Source organism: Tachyglossus aculeatus, chromosome 22 (assembly GCF_015852505.1).
Source record: "Tachyglossus aculeatus isolate mTacAcu1 chromosome 22, mTacAcu1.pri, whole genome shotgun sequence".
Lineage (NCBI taxonomy): Eukaryota > Metazoa > Chordata > Mammalia > Monotremata > Tachyglossidae > Tachyglossus > Tachyglossus aculeatus.
The window spans coordinates 3450913-3477660 of record NC_052087.1 but is presented as its reverse complement, the minus strand read 5'-3'; the positions used below and the strand labels follow the sequence as shown (position 1 = coordinate 3477660).

Here is a 26748-nt window from a genome sequence, read left to right as displayed (position 1 = left end):
ATTGATCGAAAGGCAAGTCTTCCCCTGGGGAAGGGGGAGGGTGCATGAGGAATGAGAACCAATGCTGGGCTTCTCTCTCCTCTCCTCATCCCTGCACCTGAGCCCATTTGGGCTGCTTCGAGATTGTCTAAAGCACAGTACAAAGCCCACGGAAGTTAAGTGACTTGCCCAAGTTCACATAGCAGGCCCGCGTTGACCGACCTGAGCCCATCTGGGCTTCATCTAGGTTGGGCCCTGAGTGTCTGTCCCTGAAACGGGTCCAGATTCGGAGAGAGGGCTCCCAGCGGGCCTGGCTCCTGGAAGCAGTGTGGCCTAGCAGATAGAGCGCAGGCTTCGGGGGCAGAAGGACCTGGGTTCTAATCCCGGCTCTGCCACTTTGCTGTGACCTCGGGCAAGTCACTTCTCTTCTCTAGGCCCAGTTCCTTCATCTGTAAAATGGGGGTTAAGATTGTGAGCCCCTTAGGGGATAGGGACTGTGTCCAACCTGTCGAGCTTGTATCTATCCCAGTGTTTAGTACAGATCCTGGCACATGGTAAGAGCATAACAAATGCCACAAAAAAAAACAAAAACCAAAAAAAAATCCCAGCCGTCCTGAACCTGCGCCCACCTCCCCAGGGCTGGGATTGAAGGGACTCTGTGTGTGACCTTGGGCAAGTCACATCATTTCTCTGGGCCTCAGTTACCTCATCTGTAAAATGAGGTTTGAGACTGTGAGCCCCATGTGGGACAGGGACTGTGTTCAACCCAATTTGCTTGTATTCACCCCAGCATTTAGTACAGTGCCTGACATAAACTAAACGCTTAACAAATACCACAATTAATTGATCGGTGCCCTTTAGACTGTAAACTCGTTGTGGGCAGGGACTGTGTCTGTTTATTGTTCTATTGTGCTCTCCCAAGTGCTTAGTACAATGCTCTGCACACAGTAGGCGCTCAATAAACATGATTGACTGGCTGACTGACTCTGTCCTAGTGTCTCAGAGTTCAGGGTTGGCCTGTGAACCTAGCCGGGACTTCTCTGCATAGTAGAGAATGGTTGCTGGAAACCCTGATGATGTCCTTTCTCTGGGGATGGGTGTCCAAGCCCCTGCCAGTTTAGGTGGTACTTTAAAAGAAAATGGTACTTGTTAAGCACTTACCGTGTGCCAATCAATCAATCAAACAATGGTATTTATTGAGCACTTGGTGCGTGCAGAGCACTGCATTAAGTACTTGGGAGAGTAACGATATAACAGAATTGATCGACGAGTTTCCTGCCCACAAGGGAGCTTACAGTATAGAGGTGGGGGGAGGCACTATATTAAACACTAGGTGTGACTTAGTGGAAAGAGTACAGGTGGGGAGTCAGAGGTTGTGGGTTCTAATCCCAGCTCCGCCACTTGTCGGCTGTGTGACTTTGGGCAATCACTTAATTACTCTGTGCCTCAGTTCTCTCATCTGTAAAATGGGGATTAAGACTGGGAGCCCCATGTGGGACAACCTGATTGCCTTGTATCTACCCCAGGGCATAGAACAGTGCTTGGCAAACAGTAAGCATTTAACAAATACTGCTATTATTATTATTATTATCTGCAGAGCAGGCATTCTTTCTCTCTCTCTCTTTCTCTCTCTCTCTCTGGCACCTTAGCTGGATTTGGCATTTGGTGAGTAAGTAGGAAAGACTCAGGGGACTTGGAACAGAGGGTAGATGCCCCACTGCAGCTGCTGTTGCTGCACTCCGTGCCAGTTTGCCCTGGACAGGGATGGGCAGTTCAGCCTCATTGGAAAACCAAGCAGAATTGAGTGGTGGCAGCCACAAGGATTGGGGCATCTCTGTAGAGCGTCCATTAGGAGAAGGAAGGCGACAGCTTGGTTTGGGAGAGGGCTTCTGTGACAGTGGGCGTGGGAACTCGTTCTGTGGGCCCTTAAGCCCACCGGGAGTGACCGTGGGCAGCTGTCTTCCAGATCCAGCTTCTCCCATTTCATATGGCGGGGTGAAGCTCAGTCAAAGGCAAACGACAACCATTTCTTGAGAAGCAGTGTGCCGTAGTGGAAAGAGCACAGGCTTGAGAGTCAGAGGACCTGGGTCCTAAGCCCAGCTCTGCCATGTGAATGTTTTGTGACCTTGAGCATGTCATTTCACTTCCCTGTACCCCAGTTCCCTCATCTGTAAAATGGGGATTAAGACCATGAGCCCCATGTGGGACATGGCCTGTGTCCAACCTGATTACCTTATATCAACCCCGACGCTTAGTACAGTGCCTGGCACATAGTAAGCAGTAACAAATAGAGTTATTATTATATAAGTATAGTGATATTAAGACTGTGAGCCCCATTAGGGACGTGGCCTGTCTCCAACCTCATCATCATCATCATCATCAATCGTATTTATTGAGCGCTTACTGTGTGCAGAGCACTGTACTAAGCGCTTGGGAAGTACAAGTTGGCAACATATAGAGACAGTTCCTACCCAACAGTGGGCTCACAGTCTAAAAGAATAAATAGAGTAGTAAATATGTACAAACTGTATACAGAGAAGTGAAGTAACTAGCCCAAAGTCACACAGCTGACAATTGGTGGAGCTGGGATTTGAACCCATGACCTCTGACTCCAAAACCCGGGCTCTTTCCGCTGAGCCACGCTGCTTCTCAACCTGATTATACTACATCTACCCCAATGCTTAGTACAGTGCCTGGCATATAGTAAGTGCTTAACAAATATCATCATCATCATCATTACCATTATTATTATTAGGAGGAGGAGTATTAACACTGTGAGCCTCATAAGGGGCATGGCCTGTATTCAATCTGATTACCTTGTATGTACCCCAGTGCTAAGTACAGTGCCTGTCAGATAGTTAGTGCTTAATGAGTACCATTATCACTATTATTAGTAGTAATAGTAGTACTATTACTAGAGAAGCAGCGTGGCTCAGTGGGAAAGAGCACGGGCTTTGGAGTCAGAGGTCATGGGTTCAACTCCCGACTCCACCAATTAGCTGTGTGACTTTGGGCAAGTCACTTAACTTCTCTGGGCCTCAGTTACTTCCTCTGTAAAATGGGGATAAAGACTGTGAGCCCCACCCCGTGGGACAACCTGATCATCTTGTAACCTCTCCAGCACTTAGAACAGTGCTTTACATATAGTAAGCACTTAATAAACGCCATTATTATTATTACTATTGAGAGTGTGAGCCCCATGAGGAGAATGGCCTGTGTCCACCCTGATTACCTTATATCTACCCCAATGCTTAGTACAGTGCCTGCCACATAGTAAGCGCTTCACAAATACCATTAAAAAAAAATTCCTGGGCTCCCTTGGGGAGAGCAGTTTGTCCCACTTTGATCCGGACGGGGCTTTGGGAGGACATTACAGGCTGGGCACTGGGCCGGATTCAGGGACCCAGCCTTCCATCCCCACCTCCAGCCCCATCCTGCCTACCCAGATACTCTCTGAGAACCCCAGCAGCACCTCAGGCCTCAGTTTCTCCATCTGTTAAATGGATGATCTGAGTAGGAAGAAACATGTGCAGAGAGCCCCTTGTCAAAACTCCCTAGCCCCAGGCCTGGGCTAAAGAAGGTTCCTTGTGAGCTGTTCCTGGTTCTCAAAGCGGGAGATGTATTTTTATGTGCTAGAGTTTGGACAAAAATAAAGTCCAATTTACTTAGCAGAAATTGAAATTTCTCTTTCAACAAGCTGACGCTGGCCTCTGCCACCCAGCGTCCTGCTGAGCGCTAACTCATCCATTATTTCCCAGTCCAAAGAGTCTGATAATGCAACCTCCCGGGAATCGGGCCTGTACTTCCGCGACTGGCAGATGTCTCGGTTTTCAGATCTTCCGTCTGTTCCAAGCAGCCTTGCTAATGGGACATTGGTCAGAGCACTCCAGTGCACTTAGTCAGTGGTGGAACTCAGGGCCCAGAAACCGTCCCCTTTGCGGTCTGCCCCAGATCCCACCAAGTGCAGCCAGTTGGGTTAAACGCGACCTCCATACCCATCTCTCCTCTTCCAGGCAGACAGTCCCTGTCCTACATGGGGCTCACAGTCTTAATCCCCATTTTATGGATGAGGGCACTGAGGAACAGAGAAGTGAAGTGACTTGCTCACGATCGCCCAGGCGGACACGTGGCAGAGCTGGGATTTGAACCCAGGTCTTTTGGGCTCCCAGGCCCCTGCTCTATCCACTAGACCACGCTGCTTCTCATACAGCTGCTACGGTTCCTAGTGGGTGATCAAAATCTCGCTGGGAGATTCCCAGCCTAATGGGGAGAAGCAGCATGGCCTAGTCAATAGAGCCCGGGCCTGAGTTCTAATTCTAGCCTTGCCACTAGTCTGCTGTGTGACCTTGGGCAAATCACTTCACTTTTCTGTGCCTCAGTTTCCACATCTGTACAATGAGAATCAAAACTGTGAGCCCCATGTGGGACAGGGACTGTGTCCAACCTGATTTACTTGTATCCACCCTTATGCTTAATACAGTGCCTGGCACATAATAAAGTGCTTAACAAATACCACAATTATTATAATTAATTGAGATTAATATTATTAATTAATTTGAGCTTGCCAGCCTCAGCCACCCAGCGACAGGCCTAGTGATAGTTAGACACCTTGCCTTGCTCTTTTCTATGGTATTTATTAAGTGCTTACTATGTGTCAAACATTGTTCTAAGCACTGGAGTAGAAACACGTTAATTAGGTCAGACGCAGTCCCTGTCTCGCATAGGGCTCACAGTCTAAATAGGAGGGAGAACACATGTTGAATCTCCATTTTACAGATGAGGAAACCGAGGCCCAGAGAAGTGAAGTAACTGGCTCAAGTTCCACAGCCAAGTGGCACAGCAGGGATTAGAAACCAGGTCTTCTGATGGCTAGGCCTGTGCTCCACTCATTAGGCCTCACCGCTTCCACCCTTCCCGTTACCCCTAATGTCTTGGTGCACCTATTGTCATTTCTTCTGGATTCCGGGGAAGCCCCAGGGGAAACCCTGCCTTTTCCTGCTTCCTGTAATTTCACCTCCAATTCTCCTCTGAGCTTAGCGGTCGACCGCGTTGAGCACGCATGGTGGTCAGTGGCTTCCCACTTGAGGGTAATTCCATTCCCAGGTCAGCCGTTTGCAGGCTGTCTCTGTCAGGGGGTCACTCGATTTCTTACCGAAAGATCTCCCATCCGGCCGTCATCGGCTTCGAGGACCGATTCAATGACCAAACCCCCCGAGGCAGCCTGCAGAGGTCCAGGAACACTCATTTCCATACATTTTCTCTGGGAAAGGTCAAGGATGAGAAAGACAGGCAGTCTAGGAGGAAAAGGTGAGACACGCTAAGACGATCATCTGTCAGGGAACGTGGCTGCCAGCGTGTTGATAAGGGGGCCACAAGGAGAAGGCGGGGGCGGGATCTTCCTCAGGGAAAGCCAGGTCCGAAGGTGTTTTAAAGGAGAGAGTGTGGCAGGGTTGGCTCAGCGGATCTCTTGGACCAGTCGGGAATGGAGAGGCTGAAATCTGGGAATCAGGCAAGAGACTGAGACATGACATATTTTCCTCCGACCTGCATCACCAAACACTCCTTCTCATTCTGAGGTATAGGCGAAAGAATAATAATGATAATAATCATGCGATTTGTTGAGCGCTTACTATGTTGTAAGTACTGGGGTAGATAGGCAAAAGAATAATAATGATAATAATCATGTGATTTGTTGAGCGCTTACTATGTTGTAAGTACTGGGGTAGATACAAGCTAATCGGGTTGGACACAGACCCTTCCCCACATGGGGCTCACAGTCTTAATCCCCATTTTACAGACGAGGTCATTGAAGCACAGAGAAGTGATGTGACTTGGCCAAAGTCACTCAGCTGACAAGTGGCAGAGCTGAGATTAGAACCCATGACCTGCGACTCCCAAGCCCGTGCTCTATCCACTAAGCCACGTTCGGGGGACGCAATCATCAGAGTGAACTGTGGCTCAGTCTCTTCAATTTGGGGTAAAAATAGATTAAAGGAGAAGCTAGATCTTCAGGAGTCCGGGAGCTATGATCTATGGAATTTAAGCAGCATGGATACATAAGCTGTTTCTTCTCAAATACTTCTCCCTCACGAGCCAAAAATGGCCGTACTTGGGTCCTTGGGGTCAGCATGGGCGTTTGACTTGAATGACTTCCTCTTCCTCGTGTCTGAGGATGAATCCAGAGCACAAGCTTATCTGCAGAAACCTTTGAAGAGCCGGATTTTTTGTTTTGTTCCCCTTTCAAGTCTGAGATAATAAAGACCAGCGGGGCTGCCGAACAGAGAGGGGAGTCAGAAAAGAGTCCCTGCCTTTTGGGTGGCATTGCCCAAGGGCACCCCTCCCAAAGAGTGAGGGAGTTGCCAATTGTCCTGACAGGGTTTCCCACGCTTGACATGGGTTTGTCCACCAGCATCCTTCCACCACAGGTGGGACAAGGATCGAGCCAACCCCGTGGGTCTCACTGTTAGAGGACAGGTAGTGAGGCTTTAGGATGAAGCGGACCCTGAATTCTCTCAGCTCTGGACTCCTCAGGGCTCAGAAGCAGCATGGCTCAGTGGAAAGAGCACGGGCTTTGGAGTCAGAGGTCATGGGTTCAAATTCCGGCTCCACCAACTGTCAGCTGTGTGACTTTGGGCAAGTCACTTAACTTCTCTGTGCCTCAGTTACCTCATCTGTAAAATGGGGATCAACACTGTGGGACCCCCGTGGGACAACCTGATCACCTTGTAATCTCCCCAGTGCTTAGAACAGTGCTTCGCACATAGTCAGTGCTTAACAAATACCATCATCATCATCATCAAAGCTGATCTGTCTGGATGGGTATGGGCTTCCCTGGTATGATGTGGGCTGGTCCACTTAGAGAAGCAGTGTGGCTTAGCGGGTAGAGCACGGCCCTGGGAATCAGAAGGACCTAGATTCCAATCCCGTCTCTGTCACAGGTCTGCCATGTGACCTTGAGCAAGTCAGTTCACTTCTGTGGGCCTCAATTACCTCAACTGGAAAATGGGGATGAAGACTGTGAGCCCCATGTAGGACATGAACTGTGTCCAATCTGATTAGCTTATATCTACCCCAGTGCTTAGTACAGTGCTCTGCACACAGCAAGTGCTCAATATATACAATTGAATGAATGAATAACAGATACCATTTTTAAAAAATGATCATTCTGCCATGATTCTTGTCAGCTTTCAGCCTGTCTGTCTTGCCAACATTACCACAGCTCCTCTTGAATTTCCCCAGGCACCAGATTCAGCTGCAGCCATCTGAGAGAGATAACATGTGCTGTGACCCTCTCTCTCTCCCCGGCTTAGCCATTAGAACGTAAGCTCCTTCTGGGCAGGGAACAGGTCCCTTACCAAGCTCCTAGTACAGTGACCCTTACCAAGTGGGTGCTTAGTAAGTGTCACATACTCCCACTCTTAATCTGCTTTTTCTAGCTCTCATGCCGTCTCTGATTGGCCAGGGTGGGCAGGGCTGAGGAAGGGGACATTCAAGCTTCTTCCCCAACCCTGTCGGGAAGCAAAGCAGTTAGTTTTCCACCATCATCCCGACAACCGTCACCTCCCGTAGCGACCCCAGGAACAGGACTCCATGCAGGAAAGAGGAAGTGTGTCCCAAGGGGCAGCGTGCCATTGGGCCTCCTGGCTGAGCCAACGTGATTCCTTCTGCCACTGTGCCCGTAGGGCGACCACTTCTTTTTGCAAATGTTCACTCATTCAGTCATATTTACCGAGTGTTTACTGAGTGCAGAGCACTGTACTAAGTGCTTGGGAGAGGAGAAGCAGTGTGGCCTTGGACAAGTCACTTCACTTCTCTGGGCCTCAGTTATCTCATCTGGAAAGTGGAGAATGTGATTGTGAGCTCCTGTGAGATAGGGACTGTGTCCAACCTGATTAGCTTGTATCTAGCCTAACGCCTAGAACAGTGCTTGACACATAATAAGTGCTTAACAAATATCATTATTATTATTAACAATAAAGAGACAATATTCCCTGCCCACAGCGTGCTTATCTTTTCATCAGATTTATGGACACAACCAGTTTTAGCTCATTTTTCCAGGCTGCCCGTGAATTTAGGGATGGTAGGCAACCCTGCTGTGACGTTGGAATCGCAAAGACCCCCTTCTCGCACACAGAGGAGTTGGAGGGGAACGTCTGTGGAATTTAAATGGGTGCAGCTGATGATGGGCCAGGGGACCAAGGAGGAAGTGCTTAGTACAGTGCTCTGCACATAGAAACTGCTCAATAAATATGATTGAATGAATGAATGAGTTACTACAGTGCTTAGTACCGTGCTTTGCACATAGTGCTCAATAAATATGATCGAATGAACGAGGTGTCTAGTGGTGAGCACAGTCCCCAGGAGTTGGACACTCCTGTCCTCGGGAGGCTACCCTCGGTCTACCCCTTGGCCCGAGCAATCTGACCCGGGCTCTGTCCCTTCCTCCCTGTGTCCACAGAGGCCCCGCCCAAGCCAGAGGAGACCGCGGCGGAAACGTTCACCGACTCGTCTCTCTTCGCCCACTGGGGCCAAGACCTGAGCCCGGAGAACCGGCGTGTGGCCCTGAAGCAGTTCCAGTATTATGGCTACAACGCTTACCTCAGTGACCGCCTGCCCCTGGACCGGGCTCTGCCAGACCTGAGGCCCAGCGGGTGAGTCCGGCCGCCTGCCCCCTCAGCGCCACTGGGCTCTGGTGAAATGTCTGGAATTGCCCCGACTACCCAAGAGGGGGGATCACCCCTCTGTCTTGAGCCTCCTCAGTGAAGGACCCCCAGCTGAGCACCTGGAAGACGGGCCTGGGCCCAGCCCTTGAGGAGCTCTAATGCTCTACACAGGGTAGGCACTCAATCGATCGATTGATTGATTATAGTCCAACAGAAGAGTGAGTGGATATAACCTGGAGAGTATTTCATGGTTAAGAGTGAGAGAAGAGATATAAGAAATAGTCGCCGTAGTAATAGGAGTAGTAGGGGTAGTAGTTAGCAGTGGTTAGTATAGTGCCTGGCACACAGTAAGTGCTTAACAAATACCACAGTTATTATTAGTAGTAGTAGGAGGAGGAGGAGGAGGGGGAGTAGAAGTAGGAGAAATAATTGTAATAGTAGTAGTAAGCTAATTGTCGGCAGGGAATGTGTCTGTTTATTGTTATATTTTACTCTCCCAGGCGCTTAGGACAGTGCTGTGCACACTGTAAGCGCTAAGTAAATACGATTGACTGCCTGCCTGACTACTAGTAGCTTGTTATGTGCTGGCAACATGACTGCTAATTCTGTTGTACTGTACTCTCTCAAGTGCTTAATACAGTGCTCTGCTCATAATAAGGGCTCAATAAATACGATGGATTGATTGACACTATTAGTTGCCCTAGAGGAGCTAACAGCCCAACGAGGGAGATTGTGACCTTAACCTGGAGTATATTTAATGGTTAAGAGTGATAGGATGGGAAAGGGAGTGGGAGCGTGTCATTTTAAGGGCCCCGAAATTTGGTTTCAATATTCCTCCCTGCTGTCACCAGGCTTTATTGCATCCCGGGCCATATGTAGGTGGAGGCTCAAGATGCTTTTGGGGGACTGACAGAGCCCGAGAGATCCCTCAGAATGCCCGATGGAGAAGCAGCGTGGCCTAGTAAATAGAGCATAGACCTGCGAATCAGAAGGACCTAGGTTCTAATCCCGGCTCCGCCACTTGTCCACTTTGTGATCTTGCACAGGTCACTTCACTTCTCTGTGCCTCAGTTCCCTCATCTGTAAATGGGGATCAAGACTGTGAGCCCCATGCAACACAGGGACTATGTCCAACCCAATTTGCTTGTATCCATTCCAGCACTTAGTACAGTGCCTGGCACATAGTATGCACTTAAATGCCACAATTATTTTATTATTATTATTAATGCCTCCTTCTAGGGCCCTCCCATGACTTGCAGCCTTCTGTTAGCTATGAAGGTAAAAAGGCACTAGAAGAACTCCAGGGTACTAGACTCCATAGGGTACAATGAAGGATATTGTATTAAGAGTTATTTTGTTGGCAATAATCATTTGCATTTGAATAGCGCTTTTATGTTTCCCCGTCACTTTTCACATTACTTCTCTCATTTCACCCAGGTCCCCCGTGAAGTAGAGAGAGACAGGTATTATAATTGATCCCAGTTTACAGATAGGACCCAGAGGGGTTAAGTGACCCGTTCAAGGTCACACAGCAGATCAGTGGCAGAGTTGGGAGTAGAATGCAGGTCTTCCCCCCCAGCTCACGTAATCATTTTCCTATGGATTAAGATTTCAAAACAAGTGGGTTTTCTCCGGCTAACTAGAGTGAAGAATGCCGGCACTGTTTTCTGAGGAAACAATGCTGCCCCTAGGATTCGGTTTGAGTTTCTCATTACTCTAAATTATTCAAAATGGGAGCATATTCCTGTAGCAGAATCAACCATCACATTAAATTAGGGGCTATATCACCATCACCAGCAGACTCATCATCATCTTGGTACACTGCAAATCACAAAACAGCTTGGAGGCCGAGATTGCAGGAAAGTTTGTCAGCTAGAGGAGGGAAGAGCCGGTGTCGGGGGGGATGAAGAAGGAAGAGGGGGAGGAAAGAGGATCCAAAGGAAAAGGTGCTTTTCCAAACAGCAAAGGATGAATCTTGGTATGTTCAGCCAGGCAATCTGGCTCCAGAGACCACTTTGAGAGTAATCGATCAATCGAATTTATTGATCGCTTACTATAGGCAGAGCTATAGAGAAGCAGCGTGGCTCAGTGGAAAGAACACGGGCTTTGGAGTCAGAGGTCATGGGTTCAAATCCTGGCTCTGCCAATTGTCAGCTGTGTGACTTTGGGCAAGTCACTTCACTTCTCTTTACCTCAGTTACCTCATCTGTAAAATGGGGATTAAGACTGTGAGCCCCCTGTGGGACAACCTGATCACCTTGTAACCTCCCCAGTGCTTAGAACAGTGCTTTGCACATAGTAAGCACTTAATAAATGCCATTATTATTATTGTTAAGTGCTTAGGAGGGTACAACAGAGTTAGCATCATCAGTGGTATTTATCAAGCACCTACTATGTACAGAGTCCCATGCTAAGCACTCAGGAGAGTACAATACGACAGAATTTCTGGACACATTCCCTTCCCGTTAACAAGCTGACAGTCTAGAGAAACAGTCTGAATCCCCATTTTACAGATGAGGGAACTGAGGCCCAGAGAAGTAAAGCGACTTGCCCAAGGAAACACAGCAGACCTGTGGCAGAGCCAGGATTAGAACCCAGGTCCTCTAACTCCCAGGCCCAGGCTCAATCCACCACACCATGCATCGGCCTCTACCTCTTCCTGGGACTGAAATTGGTTTGGTAAAGGATGCCACCCGGAAACTTGGAAGACCTTCAGGCTGTGTATGCTACCTGAGACTGCTCCCCTGACTCTGTCCAGCCAATTTTGCTCCCACTTTTCCTCTAGACATTCAGCTCGTTACGGGCAGGGAACGTGTCTGCTAGTTCTGTTTAGTACAGCGCTCTGTACATAGTAAGCACTCAATAAATGGCATTGATTGATTGATTTTCCTTCTCAAGGGAATGCCGGGACTACCCCTCAGGCAATCCGGCAGACCTCCGATTATGGTGCCACCCACCCGGCTCCGCTTCTGGTTCTTTGGCCTGGTGGGCTTACCCGAGGCTACTGTTCCCAGGTGATTGTTGCGGAGTGAGGGCAAACTTTGTCAAATAAAAAGACTCTCTCCCAGAGGCTAACTGTAGTAACGGCCCCAGGCTCCCCCTGGGGAATTAGACTGAGATCCACAGGAAAGAAGATGGTTGAAGTAGCCGGTCTGGTCAGGAGTGGAGCCACTTTAAAACACTCAATTACCTTGGCCCGTCCCACCTCACCTCGCTGCTCTCCTAACTACAACCCAGCCCACACACTTTGCTCCTCTAGTGCCAGCCTGCTTGCTGTAGCTCGATCTAATCTATCTCATCACCAACCTCTCACCACATCCTGTCTCTGGCCACCTGGAACACCTCCTCTCTGCATAACTGATCACTTTCCCCACCTTGAAAGCCTTACTAAAGGCCTTTCTCCTCCAAGAGGCCTTCCCCGACTAAGTCCTCATTTCCTCTTCTCCCACTCCCTTCTGTATCACCCTTGCACTTGGATTTGCACCCTTTATTCGCCCCTCCCTCAGTCCCACAGGTCCGTCCATATCTGTAATTTATTTGTTTATATGAATGTCTGTCTCCCCCTCTAGACTGTAAGTTCGTTATGGGCAGGGAACGTGTCAGCCAACTCTGTTATATGGTACCCTCCTCAGTACATAGTAAGCGCTCATTTAACACCGTTGATTGATTTGTGCTTAGTGCAGAGGGGTTGACCGTGACAAGCCCACCTTGGAGACCAGAGGGGAGGCTGCTCTCAGCATGCTCCTTGCCTGGCTGAGGCACCTCAGGACAACCTCAGCATCATTCCTAGGCCTATTCGGTTGAGTTGGAAGAATGCTGGGAAGGTTCAGTCTTTCCAAACACTACAGAGACCTCATTCCCACCCTGGGGAGCTTGGCCCAAGCCCAGCCCCATTCAGTCAATCAATCAGTGGTATTTATTGAGCACTTACTAGGTGCAGAGCACCGTACTAAGCACTTGGGACAGTACAACAGAATTAGCAGAAAACGTTTCCTGCTCCTAAGGAGTTTATATGTAATTAGAGGGAATGTACTCTTTCCTCCTTGTTTCCCAAACTGGGAAAACTGTGCAAAAATGTCAGTATAACCCTCTAACACAAGAACTGGCTTTGAGGAACACCGAGGCAAGCTATTGTACACTGGCTCAGTAGCCTACTTTAACATCCCACATTGAACGCACGGGCATCTGAATGGGCAAATATAGAAGAAGCGTAGCAGGAACACTAATTTTTATTACACAAAACTGCTCCTCGAGGTGCCAGCAGAAGGTTTGCCCAGGACGGCGGTGTTCGAGTGTCGATGGCTCTTGAAACGCAGAGGAGATTTGGGGCGAGCTCACCCAGGTTAACATTTCTGCCTCTCCAGAAGGAGGTATCAATTTCAAGCCAGGAGCTTTGGTGACATGTTTCCCAGGGAACGGATTCTTCTGAGTTGGCAGGACAATCCTGGGGGAGAGATGACAACCCACACCTGCTTTGAAGAGGTCCGTTGCCATGGGGATTGTGTAAACTACTTTCCGCTCCTGGCGGAGAATCCTTCCACGGCTTCTGATTTCCAGGTTCTAAGACTTTTCCCACAGCGGCTCTCAATCCTGGGCTTGTTGCTGCACTGTACGCCTCCTTCTGCGATAACATTTTAAAATGTTCCTTCTTTCAATCGTAATTATTGGCTTCTTACTGTGTGCAGAGCACTGTGCTAAGCACATAGGAGAGTACAATGCAACAATGAACAGACACGTTCCCTTCCCACAGCGAGCTTACAGTTTGGCGGAGACAGACATGAATATAAATTAATAAATTGTAGATATGTATGCAAGTGCCGTGGGGCTGGGAGTTGGGGGGAAGAACAGAGGGAGCCAGTCAGGGTGACGCAGAAGGGAGTGGGAGAAGAGGAAAGGAGGGCTTAGTCAGGGAAGCCCTCTTGGAGGAGGTGTGCCTTCAACAAGGCTTTGAAGCAGGGGAGCGTTTATCTATTTCTCCCCTAGCCCTGCTTTGACTTTTCTCTTTTTATCTCATGATATTCTCAAAGGATGCGCTCAGAAGGAGCTGCTTCTTTATTGATTGCACCATGCTGGTCTGTCTGCTTCTGTGGTCTCCTAATTTTCAGCTGCGGTATGTTTTCTGAGGCTGAGCTTTACTGCCGTCTTAAACCATTTCCTCTCTTTTTGCTTTCCCAACTCCACCTCACTTGACGGCAGCTGTTTGGATATCCCACTGTCATCATCCATTCTCCTCACATCCCACCCACCCCACCTGGATTGAGGTGAACCCAGCCTCAAAGCTAGCAGACTGGTTTCCTCTTCTAGATTGTAAGATCCTTGTGGGCAGGGAACATGTCTACCAACTCTGTTGTATTTTTTTTAAATGATATTTGTTTAGTGTTTACCATGTGCCAGGAACTGTACTACACACTGGGATACATTCAAATTAATCAGGTTGGACACAGTCCCTCTCTGGCTCACAGACTTAATCCCCATTTTACAGATATGGTAAATGAGGCAGAGGAGGGTTAAGTGACTTGCCCGAGGTCACACAGCAGACAAGGAGTGGAGTTGGGATTAGAACCCAGGTCCTTCTGACCCCCAGGCCCTTGCTCAATCCACTAGGCCATGCTGCTTCTCTTATTCAAGCACTTAGAGCAGTGCTTACTGAGAAGCAGCAGGGCTCGAGAAGGAGAGTGGCTTAGTGGATAGAGCACAGGCCCGGGAGTCAGAAGGGCCTGAGTTCTAATCCTGGCTTTGTCACATGTTTTCTGTGATGAAGCAGCGTGGCTCACTGGAAAGAGCCCGGGCTTTGGAGTCAGAGTTCATGGGTTCAAATCGCGGCTCCATCAGTTGTCAGCTGTGTGACTTTGGGCAAGTCACTTAACTTCTCTGTGCCTCAGTGACCTCATCTGTAAAATGGGGGTTAAGACTGTGAGCCCCACGTGGGACAACCTGATCACCTTGTAACCTCCCCAGCGCTTGGAACAGTGCTTTGCATATAGTAAGCGCTTAATAAATGCTGTCATTATCATTATTATTATTATTTTTATTCTGTGTGACCTTGGGCAAGTCTCCTCACTTCTCTGGACCTCAGTTACCTCATTTGCAAAATGCAGATTAAGAGCATGAGTCCTATGTGGGACATGTACTGTGTCCAATCTGATCAACTTGCTTCTAACCCAGTGCTTAGAACAGTGCTTGGCATATAGTAAGTGCCTAACAAGTACTATAAAAATAATAATAACTGTGAATATGGTAGCGTGGCTTAGTGGATAGAGCATGGGCCTGGGATTCAGAAGGTCATGGGTTCTAATCCCACCTGCTCCACTTATTTTCTCTGTGACCTTGGGCAAGTCACTTCACTTCTCTGGGCCTCAGTGACCTCATCTGTAAAATGGAGATTGAGGCTGTGAGACCCATGTGAGACATTGACTGTGTCCAACCTGATTAGCTTGTATCTATTCCAGCGCTTAGTTCAGTGCCTGGTACATATTAAGTGCTAAACAAATTCCATTTAAAAAAAAATGCCACCATTCTCTGTCTGACAGATAGTTTCCCAAAGGAATGCTGCCTTGAATGGATTTCTACTTCAGTGATTGTTGGACAGTATGCTGCTCAGGTAACAAAATTCAGTGGCAGGATTCAGGACTAATGGCTAATGAGAAATTTTGACTGGGTATATGTTTTCCTCCATGCAAGCTGATACATTACCTCTATTTTAGACAATCTTAACCTGTACTCAATAATGCTGGGCTGACTGGACAGTGTTTCACAATTATTTGCATGGGTACTTTAATGTATCTCCAGGGTCCGGTCATCTGCGTAAAGAAACTCTTGAATATCTCGAGGACTTTTAATGAGCTGGAACAATTTTCAGGAAAGGAAGTGCATTCAAATGCCAGGATTCAGGTTCTTCATTGCATTCCCTAGCCAAGATCCGCCCTTTCCTCTCCATCCAAACCGCTACCCTGCTAATTCAAGCTCTCATCCTATCCCGTCTGGACTACTGCACTAGCCTTCTCTCTGATCTCCCATCCTCGTGTCTCTCTCCACTTCAATCCATACTTCATGCTGCTGCCCGGATTATCTTTGTCCAGAAACGCTCTGGACATATTACTCCCCTCCTCAAAAACCTCCAATGGCTACCGATCAATCTGCGCATCAAGCAGAAACTCCTCACCCTGGGCTTCAAGGCTCTCCATCCCCTCGCCCCCTCCTACCTCACCTCCCTTCTCTCCTTCTACTGCCCAGCCCGCACCCTCCGCTCCTCCACCACTAATCTCCTCACTGTACCTCGCTCTCGCCTGTCCCGCCATCGACCCCCGGCCCACGTCATCCCCCGGGCCTGGAATGCCCTCCCTCTGCCCATCCGCCAAGCTAGCTCTCTTCCTCCCTTCAAGGCCCTGCTGAGAGCTCACCTCCTCCAGGAGGCCTTCCCAGACTGAGCCCCTTCTTTCCTCTCCCCTCGTCCCCCTCTCCATCCCCCCGTCTTACCTCCTTCCCTTCCCCACAGCACCTGTATATATGTATATATGGTTGTACATATTTATTACTCTATTTATTTATTTATTTATTTATTTTACTTGTACATTTCTATCCTACTTATTTTATTTTGTTGGTATGTTTGATTCTGTTCTCTGTCTCCCCCTTTTAGACTGTGAGCCCACTGTTGGGTAGGGACTGTCTCTATGTGATGCCAATTTGTACTTCCCACGCGCTTAGTACAGTGCTCTGTACATAGTAAGCGCTCAATAAATACGATTGATTGATTGATTGATTGATGACTCCATAGAATAAATTGGATAGGCCATGAAGCAGCATGGTCTAATGGAAAGAGCATGAAACTGGAGGTCAGAATCTGGGATTTAATTCTGCCTCTGCCACTTGCCTGCAGGTGACCTTGGGAAAGGCCCTTCACTTCTTAATGCCTCAGTTTCCTTGCCTGTGAAATGGAAATTAAGTACCTGTCCTCCCTTCCACTTAGACTGTGAGTCCTCTAAACCATAAGCTCATTGTGGGCAGGGAATGTGTCTGCCAATTCTTTTGTATTGTACACTCTGCAGCACTTAGTACAATATCTAGACATAGTAAGTGCTCAATAAAGAAGCAGCGTGGCTCAGTGGAAAGAGCACGGGCTTTGGAGTCAGAGGTCATGGGTTCGGATCCTGGCTCCGCCACTCGTCAGCTGTGTGACTTTGGGCAAGTCACTTAACTTCTCTGTGCCCCAATTACCTCATCTGTAAAATGGGGATTAAGACTGTGAGCCCCCCGTGGGACAACCTGATCACCTTGTAACTTCACCAGCACTTAGAACAGTGCTTTGCACATAGTAAGTGCTTAATAAATGCCATAAAAAATAAAATAAATAAATACCATTGATGAGGATGATAATGATGAAGACAAGTAGCAGCATGTCCAGTGGTTAGAGCACAGGCATGGGAGTCAGAAGGACCTGGGTTCTAATCCCAGCTCCTCAACTTGTCTGCTATGCGGCCTTGAGAAAGCCACTTATCTGCTCTGTGCCTCAATTACCTCATCTGTAAAATGGGGATTAAGACTGTGATAAACAGTCTACCCCAGAGCTTAGAACAGTGTTTGACACCCAGTAGGCCCTTAACAAATACCATAAAAAGAGTCACTGTGGTCTAATCAATCAATCAATCATATTTACTGAGTGCTTACTATGTGCAGAGCATGGTAGTAAGTGCTTGGGAAAATTCAGTACAACAACATTAGCAGACACATTCCCTGCCCATAATGAGTTTACGGTTTAATCTCCTCTTTGCTTTATGCAGTCCAACCCCTGTAATTGGCTTGAATTTTGGTTTGTTTTTTAATAGCAATTCTCGAGGGTTTATTACATGCCAGGCACTGAACTAAGCGCTGCAGTTGAGACAAGATAATCGGGTTGGACACTGTCCATGTCCCACGTGGGATTTATAGTCTTAATCCCCATTATACAGATGAGGTAACTGAGGCCCAGAGAAGTTAAATGACAGAGACTCGGGTTCCCTGTCTTCCAAGCCCATCTCTTTCCACTAGGCCCCGCTGCTTCTTGTTCAGTGATGTCATCACCAGGAGCCCCACTGAGTCACACCCTCCAAGATTGACTGCCAAGCTTCCAAGTTGGGACACCCCACATTGGCAGGACGGTCAACGTTCCCCACTTCTGGCTCACCCCAGTGCATGCTCGAAGGTGACCAATGGGATGGAATAATTGTGGTGTTTGTTGAGCGCTTACTACATGCCAGTCACCATACTAAGCGCTGGGGTGGATATGAGCAAATCGGGTTGGACCACGTGGGGCTCACAGTCATCCTCCCCATTTCACAGATGAGGTAACTGAGGCCCAGAGACGTGAAGTGATTTGCTCAAGGTCACACAGCAGGTGAGTGGCAGAGCCGGGATTAGAACCCATGCCCTTGGGACTCCCAGGCGTGTGCTCTAGCCACTATGATATGCTGCTTCTCCGGGAGTTCCCAGAGGAGTTATTCAAGGACTTTAGAGGGTGCTAGTTTGGATGAGATTCCCAGGGGATCGGATTTCTACCCTAACACCAGTTTTCAGGTTCCCTCTTGCATTCAGCACTTAGAACAGTGCCCAGCGCTTCGAACAATGCCTGGCACATAGTAAGCGCTTAAAAAATGCTACATCCTTGAGCACGGCTATAGACTATGTTATGCCAGGCCTAAATCTAGTCCACAGCCCCGCCTTACACAAATATATTTGTCCTTCTTACGTAAAGACAGCACCGACGGGGAGATTCAACTACTAGCGCGTATTTAACCGAAAAAGCACAGTCTTGGCAACATTGCGCACACAAACAGGCTGTCCCTTGTTGCGTTGTGTTTGTTGTTTGCAGCCCCTGGCGTTGTTTTCGTTTTGACATCCTTGTCTCCAGCCCTGTGAAGTTTTTGCATAAAAGTAGCCGCTTTTTCTGGGTGACAGAACGCCGTGCCGGGCTTGCCGCAACAATGGAGGCTTTGGAGTCAGAGGTCATGGGTTCAAATCCCAACTTCGCCAGTTGTCAGCTGTGTGACTTTGGGCAAGTCGCTTAACTTCTCTGGGCCTCAGTTCTATCATCTGTAAAATGGGGATTAAGATTGTGAGCCCCACGTGGGACAACTTGATCACCTTGAATCCCCCCAGTGCTTAGAACAGTGCTTTGCACATAGTAAGCACTTAATAAATGCCATTATTATTCTTCTTATTATTAATGGATTCCCAGTGTTTAAGATGGGCTGTGGCATTGTCTGATAGTTTGTTTTAAGGGGTTTCCTTGGTTAATCAATCGATCGTACTTACTGAGCGCTTTCTGTGTGCAGAGCACTGCCTTAAATGCTTGGGAGAGTACAATATAACAGAGTCGGTAGGCATATTCCCTGCCCACAAGGAGTTTATGGTCTAGCTTATGATTTCTTTGCTTCTGGCTTCTCAATTTCAGCTGTCCAAAAGGAAGTTGCTTAGGTGTCCATTTGCCCACAGCGGGTGGGGACTGTATTGCGGAGACCGTAGCTTCAGTGCTAGGAGAATGACTTTGTTCCAGAACCTCTCTGTTTCGTTACCCTGTCCTGCCGTTCTCTGTGTCTTCTCATCCATTCAGTGACGCCGATGAGACTACACAAGAAGTTGAACGTGGGGTTAGAAGCAGGATGGCCTAGTGGATGGAGCACGGGCATGGGAGTCAGAAGGTCTTGGGTTCTAATCCCGGCGTCGCCGCTTGTCTGCTGTGTGACCTTGGGCAAGTCATTTCACTCCTCTGGGCCTCAGTTATCTCATCTGTAAAATAGGGATTGAGGCTGTAAGCCCCACATGGGACAGAGACTGTGTCCAATTCGATTTACTTGTATCCACATCAGTGCTTAGTACAGAGCCTGGCATATAGTAGGAGCTTAACAAATACCATTATCATTATTATTGTCATTATTATTATTATTATTATTATTATTATTATTATTATTATTATTATTATGTGAAGTCTGTGTGGGGTCCAGGTTTCCCAGCCATAGAAAAGTTTTTTAAAAAAAATGGTATTTCTTAAGCATTTACTATGTGCTTACACAGTTCTAAACACTTGGGCAGATACAAGTTCATCAGGTCAGACACAGTCCCTGTCCTACACAGGACTCACAGTCTTAATCCCCATTTTACAGAGGAGGGAACTGAGGCCCAGAGAAGTGAAGTGACTTGCCCGCGGTCACACAGCAGACAAGCAGCTAGAGCCGGGATCAGAATCCAGGACCTTCTGCACTTCTGCTCTGTTTATTGTTCTATCCTACTCTCTCAGGTGCTTAGTATAGCACGCTGCACAAAGTAAGTACTCAGTAAATATGATTGAATAAATGAATGAATGAATGAACCTTCAGTTTGGTCTGGAATCTGATCCATACTGCCACCATTTCCTGACAACTCCCCAAAGGAATAAAGAAGCAGCATTGCCTAGTGGAGAGAACACAGGCCTTGGAGTCAGAAGGTGTGGGGTTCATTCATTCCTTCATTCAATCGTATTTATTGAGCACTTACTGTGTGCACAGCACTGTACTAAGCGCTTGGGAAGTACAAGTCAGCAACATATAGAGACGGTCCCTACCCAACAACGGGCTCACAGTCTAGAAGGGGGAGACAGACAACAAAACAAAACATGTAGACAGGTGTCAAAACCTTCAGAATAAATAGAATTGTAGCTATATGCACATCATTAATAAAATAGAGTAGTAAATATGTACAAGTAAAATAAATAGAGTAATAAATATGTATAAATATACAAGTGCTATGGGGAGGGGAAGGAGAAAGGGTCAGGGGGGCGATGGGGAGGAGGAGAGGAAAAAGAGGGCTCAGCCCGGGAAGGCCTCCTGGAGGAGGTGAGCTTTCAGTAGGGCTTTAAAGGGAGGAAGAGAGCTAGTTTGGGGGGTGGGCAGAGGGAGGGCATTCCAGGCCAGGGGAAGGACGTGGGCCAGGGGTTGATAGTGGGACAGGGGAGTACGAGGCCCAATGAGGAGGACAGTGGCAGAGGAGCGGAGGGTGCGGGCTGGGCTGTAGAAGGAGAGAAGGGAGGTGAGGTAAAAGGGGGCAAGGTGATGGACAGCCTTGAAGCCGAGAGTGAGCAGTTTTTGCTTGATTCGCAGGTTGACAGGCAACCACTGGAGAGTTTTGAGGAGGGGAGTGACATTCCCAGAGTGTTTCTGTACAAAGATAATCCGGGCAGCAGAATGAAGTATAGACTAAAGTGGGGAGAGACAGGAGGATGGGAGATCAGAGAGGAGGCCGATGCAGTCATCCAGTCGGGATAGGATGAGAGATTGAACCTGCAAGGTAGCTATTTGGGTGGAGAGGAAACGGTGGATCTTGGTGATGTTGTGGAGGTGAGACCGGCAGATTTTGGGGATGGATTGGATGTGTGGGGTGAATGAGAGAGCGGAGTCGAGGAGGACACCAAGGTTGTGGGCTTGTTCATTCATTCATTCATTCAATCATATTTATTGAGCGCTTACTGTGTGCAGAGCACTGTACTAAGCACTTGGGAAGTACAAGTTAGCAACATATAGAGACGGTCCCTACCCAACAATGGGCTCACAGTCTAGAAGGGGGAGACAGACAACAAAACAAAACATGTGAACAGAAACAAAGCATGTGAACAGACAGGAAGGATGGTAGTGCCATCTACAGTGACGGGAAAGTCAGGGAGAGGACAGGGTTTCGGGGGGAGATAAGGAACTCAGTCTTGGGCATATTGAGTTTTAGATTATAATCTAAAACTGGGGTTATCTAAATCTAGTCTAATCTAAAAATGGGGTCATAATCCCAGCTCTACCAATTGTTGGCTGTGTGACTTTGGTCAAGTCTCTCAACTTCTCTGGGCCTCACTTTTCTCAACTGTAAAATGGGGATACGTGTTCTCCCTCCTACTTAGACTGTGAGCCCCACATGGGACAAGGACTGCGTCCAACGTGATTATCTTCTACCTACCCCAGTGCCTAGAACAGTGTTTGACGTATAGTAAGAGCTTAACAAAGACCAGAAAAAAAACAAACTATTGATCGATTGATCTACTTTCTTTGCCTGTTGTTTCCTCCTGAGAAGCAGTGTGGCTTAGTGGCAAGAGCCAGAGGCTAGGGATACAGAAGGGCTTGGGTTCTAATCCTGACTCCAGCACTTGTCTGCTATGTGACCTTGGGCAAGCAACTTAACTACTCTGGGCCTCAGTTCCCTCATCTGTAAAATGGGGAGTAAGACTGTGAGCCCCACGTGGGACAACCTGATTACCTTGTATCTACTCCAGAGCTTAGAACCTTGTATCTACTCCAGAGTTTAGAACGGTGCTTGGCACGTAGTAAGCTCTTGACAAATACCATTGTCATCATCATCTTGATCAGTGGAGTGCCTAGGTAGCAAAAGAGCCTAAGGAGAGCTTGAAATCTCGATTGGTTTTCTTTTTCAGGTGCCGAAATCTCACATTTCCCGAGAGCCTCCCTGAAGTTAGCATTGTGTTTATTTTCGTCAACGAGGCTCTCTCGGTGATTCTACGATCCATCCACACCGCCATCGACCGGACCCCTCCTCACCTGCTGAAGGAAATCATCCTCGTGGATGACAACAGTAGCAACGGTGGGTTCTTCCTTGTCTTCTGACGCACCTGGGCCCTACTCGGTGAAGGGGCCGTTTCCTTGTCTACACCCTGGCCCTGTGTTGGGCCGGCGGCGCCCAGGGTTGGGAGCTGCCCTGGCAGAGAAGGCGTTAGTTGGAGAGGTGCTCTCCCATTGTCACTCTCCTGCTTGTGGCTTCCCCGCCCCACTCCACCCTCCCCTCACCCCCACATTATGCTCTTTTGCAGTGATTTCACACCTGATACGCAACACTTGGGATTTCAAGATCTGTCAATTTCTGCCCCCAAACTTGTGAGCCCGTTGTTGGGTAGGGACCAACACTTTATGTCGCCAACTTGTACTTCCCAGGCACTTAGTAATAATAATAATAATAATAGCATTTATTAAGCACTTACTATGTGCAAAGCACTGTTCTAAGTGCTGGGGAGGTTACAAGGTGATCAGATTGTCCCACGGGGGACTCACAGTCTTAATCCCCATTTTACAGATGAGGGAACTAAGGTCCAGAGAAGTGAAGTGACTTGCCCAAGGTCACACAGCAGTCAGATGGCGGAGCCGGGATTTGAACCCGTGACCTCTGGCTCCAAAGCCCAGGTTCTTTCCACTGAGCCATGGTGCTCTGCACACAGTAAGCGCTCAATAAATACGATCGAATGGATGAATGAATATTGGTCAACCCCTGATCAGTCAGCCAATTAAGCAGTGGTATTTATTGAACACTTACTGTGTGCAGAGCACTGTACAAAACACTTGGGAGAGCAGCATGGCCTCGTGGATAGAGCACAGGCCTGGGAGTTAAAAAGACCTGGGTTCTAATGCCAGCTCTGCTGCTTGTGTGCTGTGTGACCTTGGGCAAGTTGCCTCCCTTCTCTGGGCTTCAGTTACCTCATCTATAAAATGGGGATTAAGAGTGTGAGCCCCATGTGGGGCATGGACTGTGTCCAATCTGATTAACTTGTATCTAACCCAGCACTTAGAACAGTGCATGGCACATAGTAAACACTTAACATGTGCTATAATAACCCTTCCTACAGTAGGCGCCCAGTAAATACAATTGATTGATTCTCAGATGTGAATCTTCGGGACCCTGTGTTACCTGGGATAATAATAATAGTAATTGTGGTATAGTGAAGTCTGGACTGCAGTGGGGAAAGACAGGAGGCAGGGAGTTCAGTGAGGAGGCAGATGCAGTAATCAAGGCAGGATAGGATAAGGGCTTGGGTCAGGGAAGAAGCGGTTTGGATAGAAAGGAAATGAGGGATTTTAATCAATCAATCAATCAATTGCATTTATTGAGCGCTCACTGTGTGCAGAGCACTATACTAAGCGCTTGGGAAGTACAAGTTGGCAACATATAGAGACATTCCCTACCCAACAGTGGGCTCACAGTCTAGAATGGTCTAGACTGTCTTTTAATGGTAGGACTCGGGCTTACGGCCCTTATAAGCGTCAAAGTGTCACTCTAACTGTCCAACTCGATTTTCTTGTATCCACCCCAGCGCTTAGTACAGTGCCTGGCATAAAGTAAGTGCTCAACACATGCCAATATTATTATTATTGTCCCAACGGCTGGGACCGAGGTCACTGGAGGCCTTTCTGGAAGCTGGCAGAAGTGGGCGAATGGATTGAGGGGTAATGATAATAATAATAATAAGAATAAGAATAAGAATAAGAATAAGAATAAGAATAATGGCATTTATTAAGCGCTTACTACGTGCAAAGCACTGTTCTTTGGACAGTGACTGGGTTTTTGACTGGGTGGACAGGCAAAACGAGGGAAGTGTCTTCAGACTGGAGAGATGCCCATCGAAATAGGACAGAACTGTACACTGTTTCGGGTGGGGAACGTGACTATGAACTCTCTGTTGTACTCTCCCAAATGCTTTAGTAAGCGCTCAATAAATACCGGTGCTCGATTGGTTGATTGGGCCTTGACATTGGGCAAGTCCCAGCTTCTCTGCACTTCAGTTCTCTCATCTGCAAAATGGGGATTCAATCCTTGTTCTCCCTCCTACTTAGACTGTGACCCCCATGTGGGACCTGATTATCTTGTCTCTCCCTCAGTGCTTAGTAAAGACAGGACATGGGTTCTAATCCCTCCTCCACCACTTGTCTGCCGTGTGACCTTGGGCAAATCACTTAACTGCTCTGTTCCTTTGTTACCTCATCTGTAGAATGGGGATTAAAAGTGTGAACCCCACGTAGGACAACCTGATCACCCTGTATCTATCCCAGTGCTTAGAACAGTGCTTGGCACATAGTAAGCACTTAACAAATACCATCATTATTATTACTTCCTTGATGAGGAATTTGAAAAGTGTGTCCTCCAGTTGTGAAATCGGATCCCTCATCAAGTTAGAGAAGCCAGGTGGCCTAGTGGATAGAGCACGGGCCTGGGAATCAGAAGACGTGGGTTCTAATCCCAGCTCAGTCAGGTGCCTGCTGTGACCAGGGGCCAGTTGTTTCACTTCTCTCTGCCCCAGTTTCCTCTTTTGCAGAATGGGGATTCAATACCTTGGTGTTATCCTTGACACCTCTTTTTCATTCAATCCATAACTAAATCCTTGGTAAGCATTGCTAAAATCCACCTTTTTCTCTCCATCCGAACAGCTGCCACATTAATAAAATCACTCATCCTATCACACCTGAATTACTGTATCAGCCTCCTTGCTGACCTCCCAGCCGCCTATCTCTTCCCCACTCCAGTCCATATTTCACTCTGCTGCCCGGATCATTTTTCTACAGAAACTTTCCAGACACATCACCCCATTCCCCCAAAACTCCAGTGGCTTCCCATCCACCTCTGCATCAAACAAAAACTCCTCACCATTGGCTTTAAAGCCCTCCATCATCTTGCCCCTCCTACCTCACCTTGCTACTCTCCTACTAAAACCAAGCCCGCACACTTCATTCCTCATCGTGCCTAGATCTCTCCCATCTAACGGCCGACCCCTCGCCCACATCTTGCCTCTGGCCTGGATTGCCCTCCCTCCTCAAATCTGACCGATAATTACTCTCCTCTCTTTCAAAGCCTTACTGAAGGCACATCTCCTCCAGGAGGCCTTCCCTGACTAAGCACACCCCTTCCTATTCTCCCACCCCCTCCTGCATCACCCTGACTTGCTTCCTTTGCTTTCCCCCTCTACCAGCCCAACAGCACTTATGTAAATGTCTGTAATTTATTTATATTAATGTTTGTCTTCCCCTCCACCCCACCGCAGACTGTAAACTCATTGTGGGCAGGGAATGTGTCTGTTTATTGTATTGTACTCTCCCAAGCGCTTAGTACAATGCTCTGCACACAGTAAGTGCTCAATAGATACGATTGAATGAATGAATGAATGCCTAGTCTGCCTCCCTATTAATCAATCAATCAATCAATCATATTTATTGAATGCTTACTGTGTGCAGAGCACTGTACTAAGCGCTTGGGAAGTACAAGTTGGCAACACATAGAGACGGTCCCTACGCAACAGTGGGCTCACAGTCTAGAAGACTATTAGACTATGAGCCCCAAGTGGATGGTAACTGTCCAACCCGGTTATCTTGTATGTACCCCAGTGTTTAGTACTGGGCTTGATACTCATAGCACAAGTATTAATATTATTTTGGACAAATGACTTCCCATATGTCCATGACCAGCCTTTACATTGAGCCCACTTTAGAGCACCTTTTACCTCAGCAATGGCCTGTAGGATGAATCACTGAGGCCCCCCCCAGGCTAGCCAGGGAGCAAAGAGCACCAGCCCCAAACCAAGCTCACTTCAGTGGGAGCACAAGAAACACAAATGGGTCAGACACACAAGGCTCAGGTGGCTAAGCACACCGAGAACCTCTAAACTGAGCACTTAGTCATTTAGGCTTCATTAGTTTCAAACTTAGCAAACTCACCATTTGACTGAGGGGTGACCTTTAAGACTGTGGGTTTTTTTTTCCTGTATCAAAAGGTACTTCTTAAATGGAGCAGGGTCATCAGATCACTGCCCTTTCATTCTCTGCCAAATTAGCTACTAAAAATGGATATTTAAAAAGTGAAAATTCAACCTAGTCGAGTCATTTCTGACCCATAATGACTCCCTGGACACATCTCTTCCAGAATGCCCCACTTCCATCTGCAGTCGTTCTGGTAGTGTATCCAGAGAGTTTTCTTGGTAAAAATATGGAATTGGTTTTACCACAGCCTTCTTCTGTGCAGTAAACTTGAGTCTCCGCCCTCGACTCTCTCCCATAAGAGTTTTCTTGGTAAAAATATGGAACTGGTTTTACCATTGCCTTCTTCTGTGCAGTAAACTTGAGTCTCCGCCCTCGACTCTCTCCCATAACACTGCTGCCCAGCACAGGTGAGTTTGGACTTGTAACAGATTGCCTGCCACTTACTAGTCACTGCCCAAGCTAGGAATGGAATGAGTATGCCTCTTTTTGACTCTTCCTGTTATAGCCTAGACTGAGGAGTACTGGAAACTCTCTGGTGCGATCCTGGGAGTGGAGATTCAAAGTAGATATTTTAAAATACCATTACT

At 47.8% G+C, this 26748-nt stretch overlaps 1 protein-coding gene across 1 annotated transcript in view; it reads left to right on the top strand.

Moving 5' to 3' along the window:
- The window catches only part of GALNT18 (polypeptide N-acetylgalactosaminyltransferase 18), a 207981-nt gene that overhangs the window by 122277 nt on the left and 58956 nt on the right, over window positions 1-26748 (top strand). Inside the window, exons 2-3 of the mRNA XM_038765072.1 lie at window positions 8438-8630; window positions 22063-22229. Of these exons, the coding sequence (XP_038621000.1) occupies window positions 8438-8630; window positions 22063-22229 (360 nt within the window). The remainder of the gene's footprint in view (window positions 1-8437; window positions 8631-22062; window positions 22230-26748) is intronic.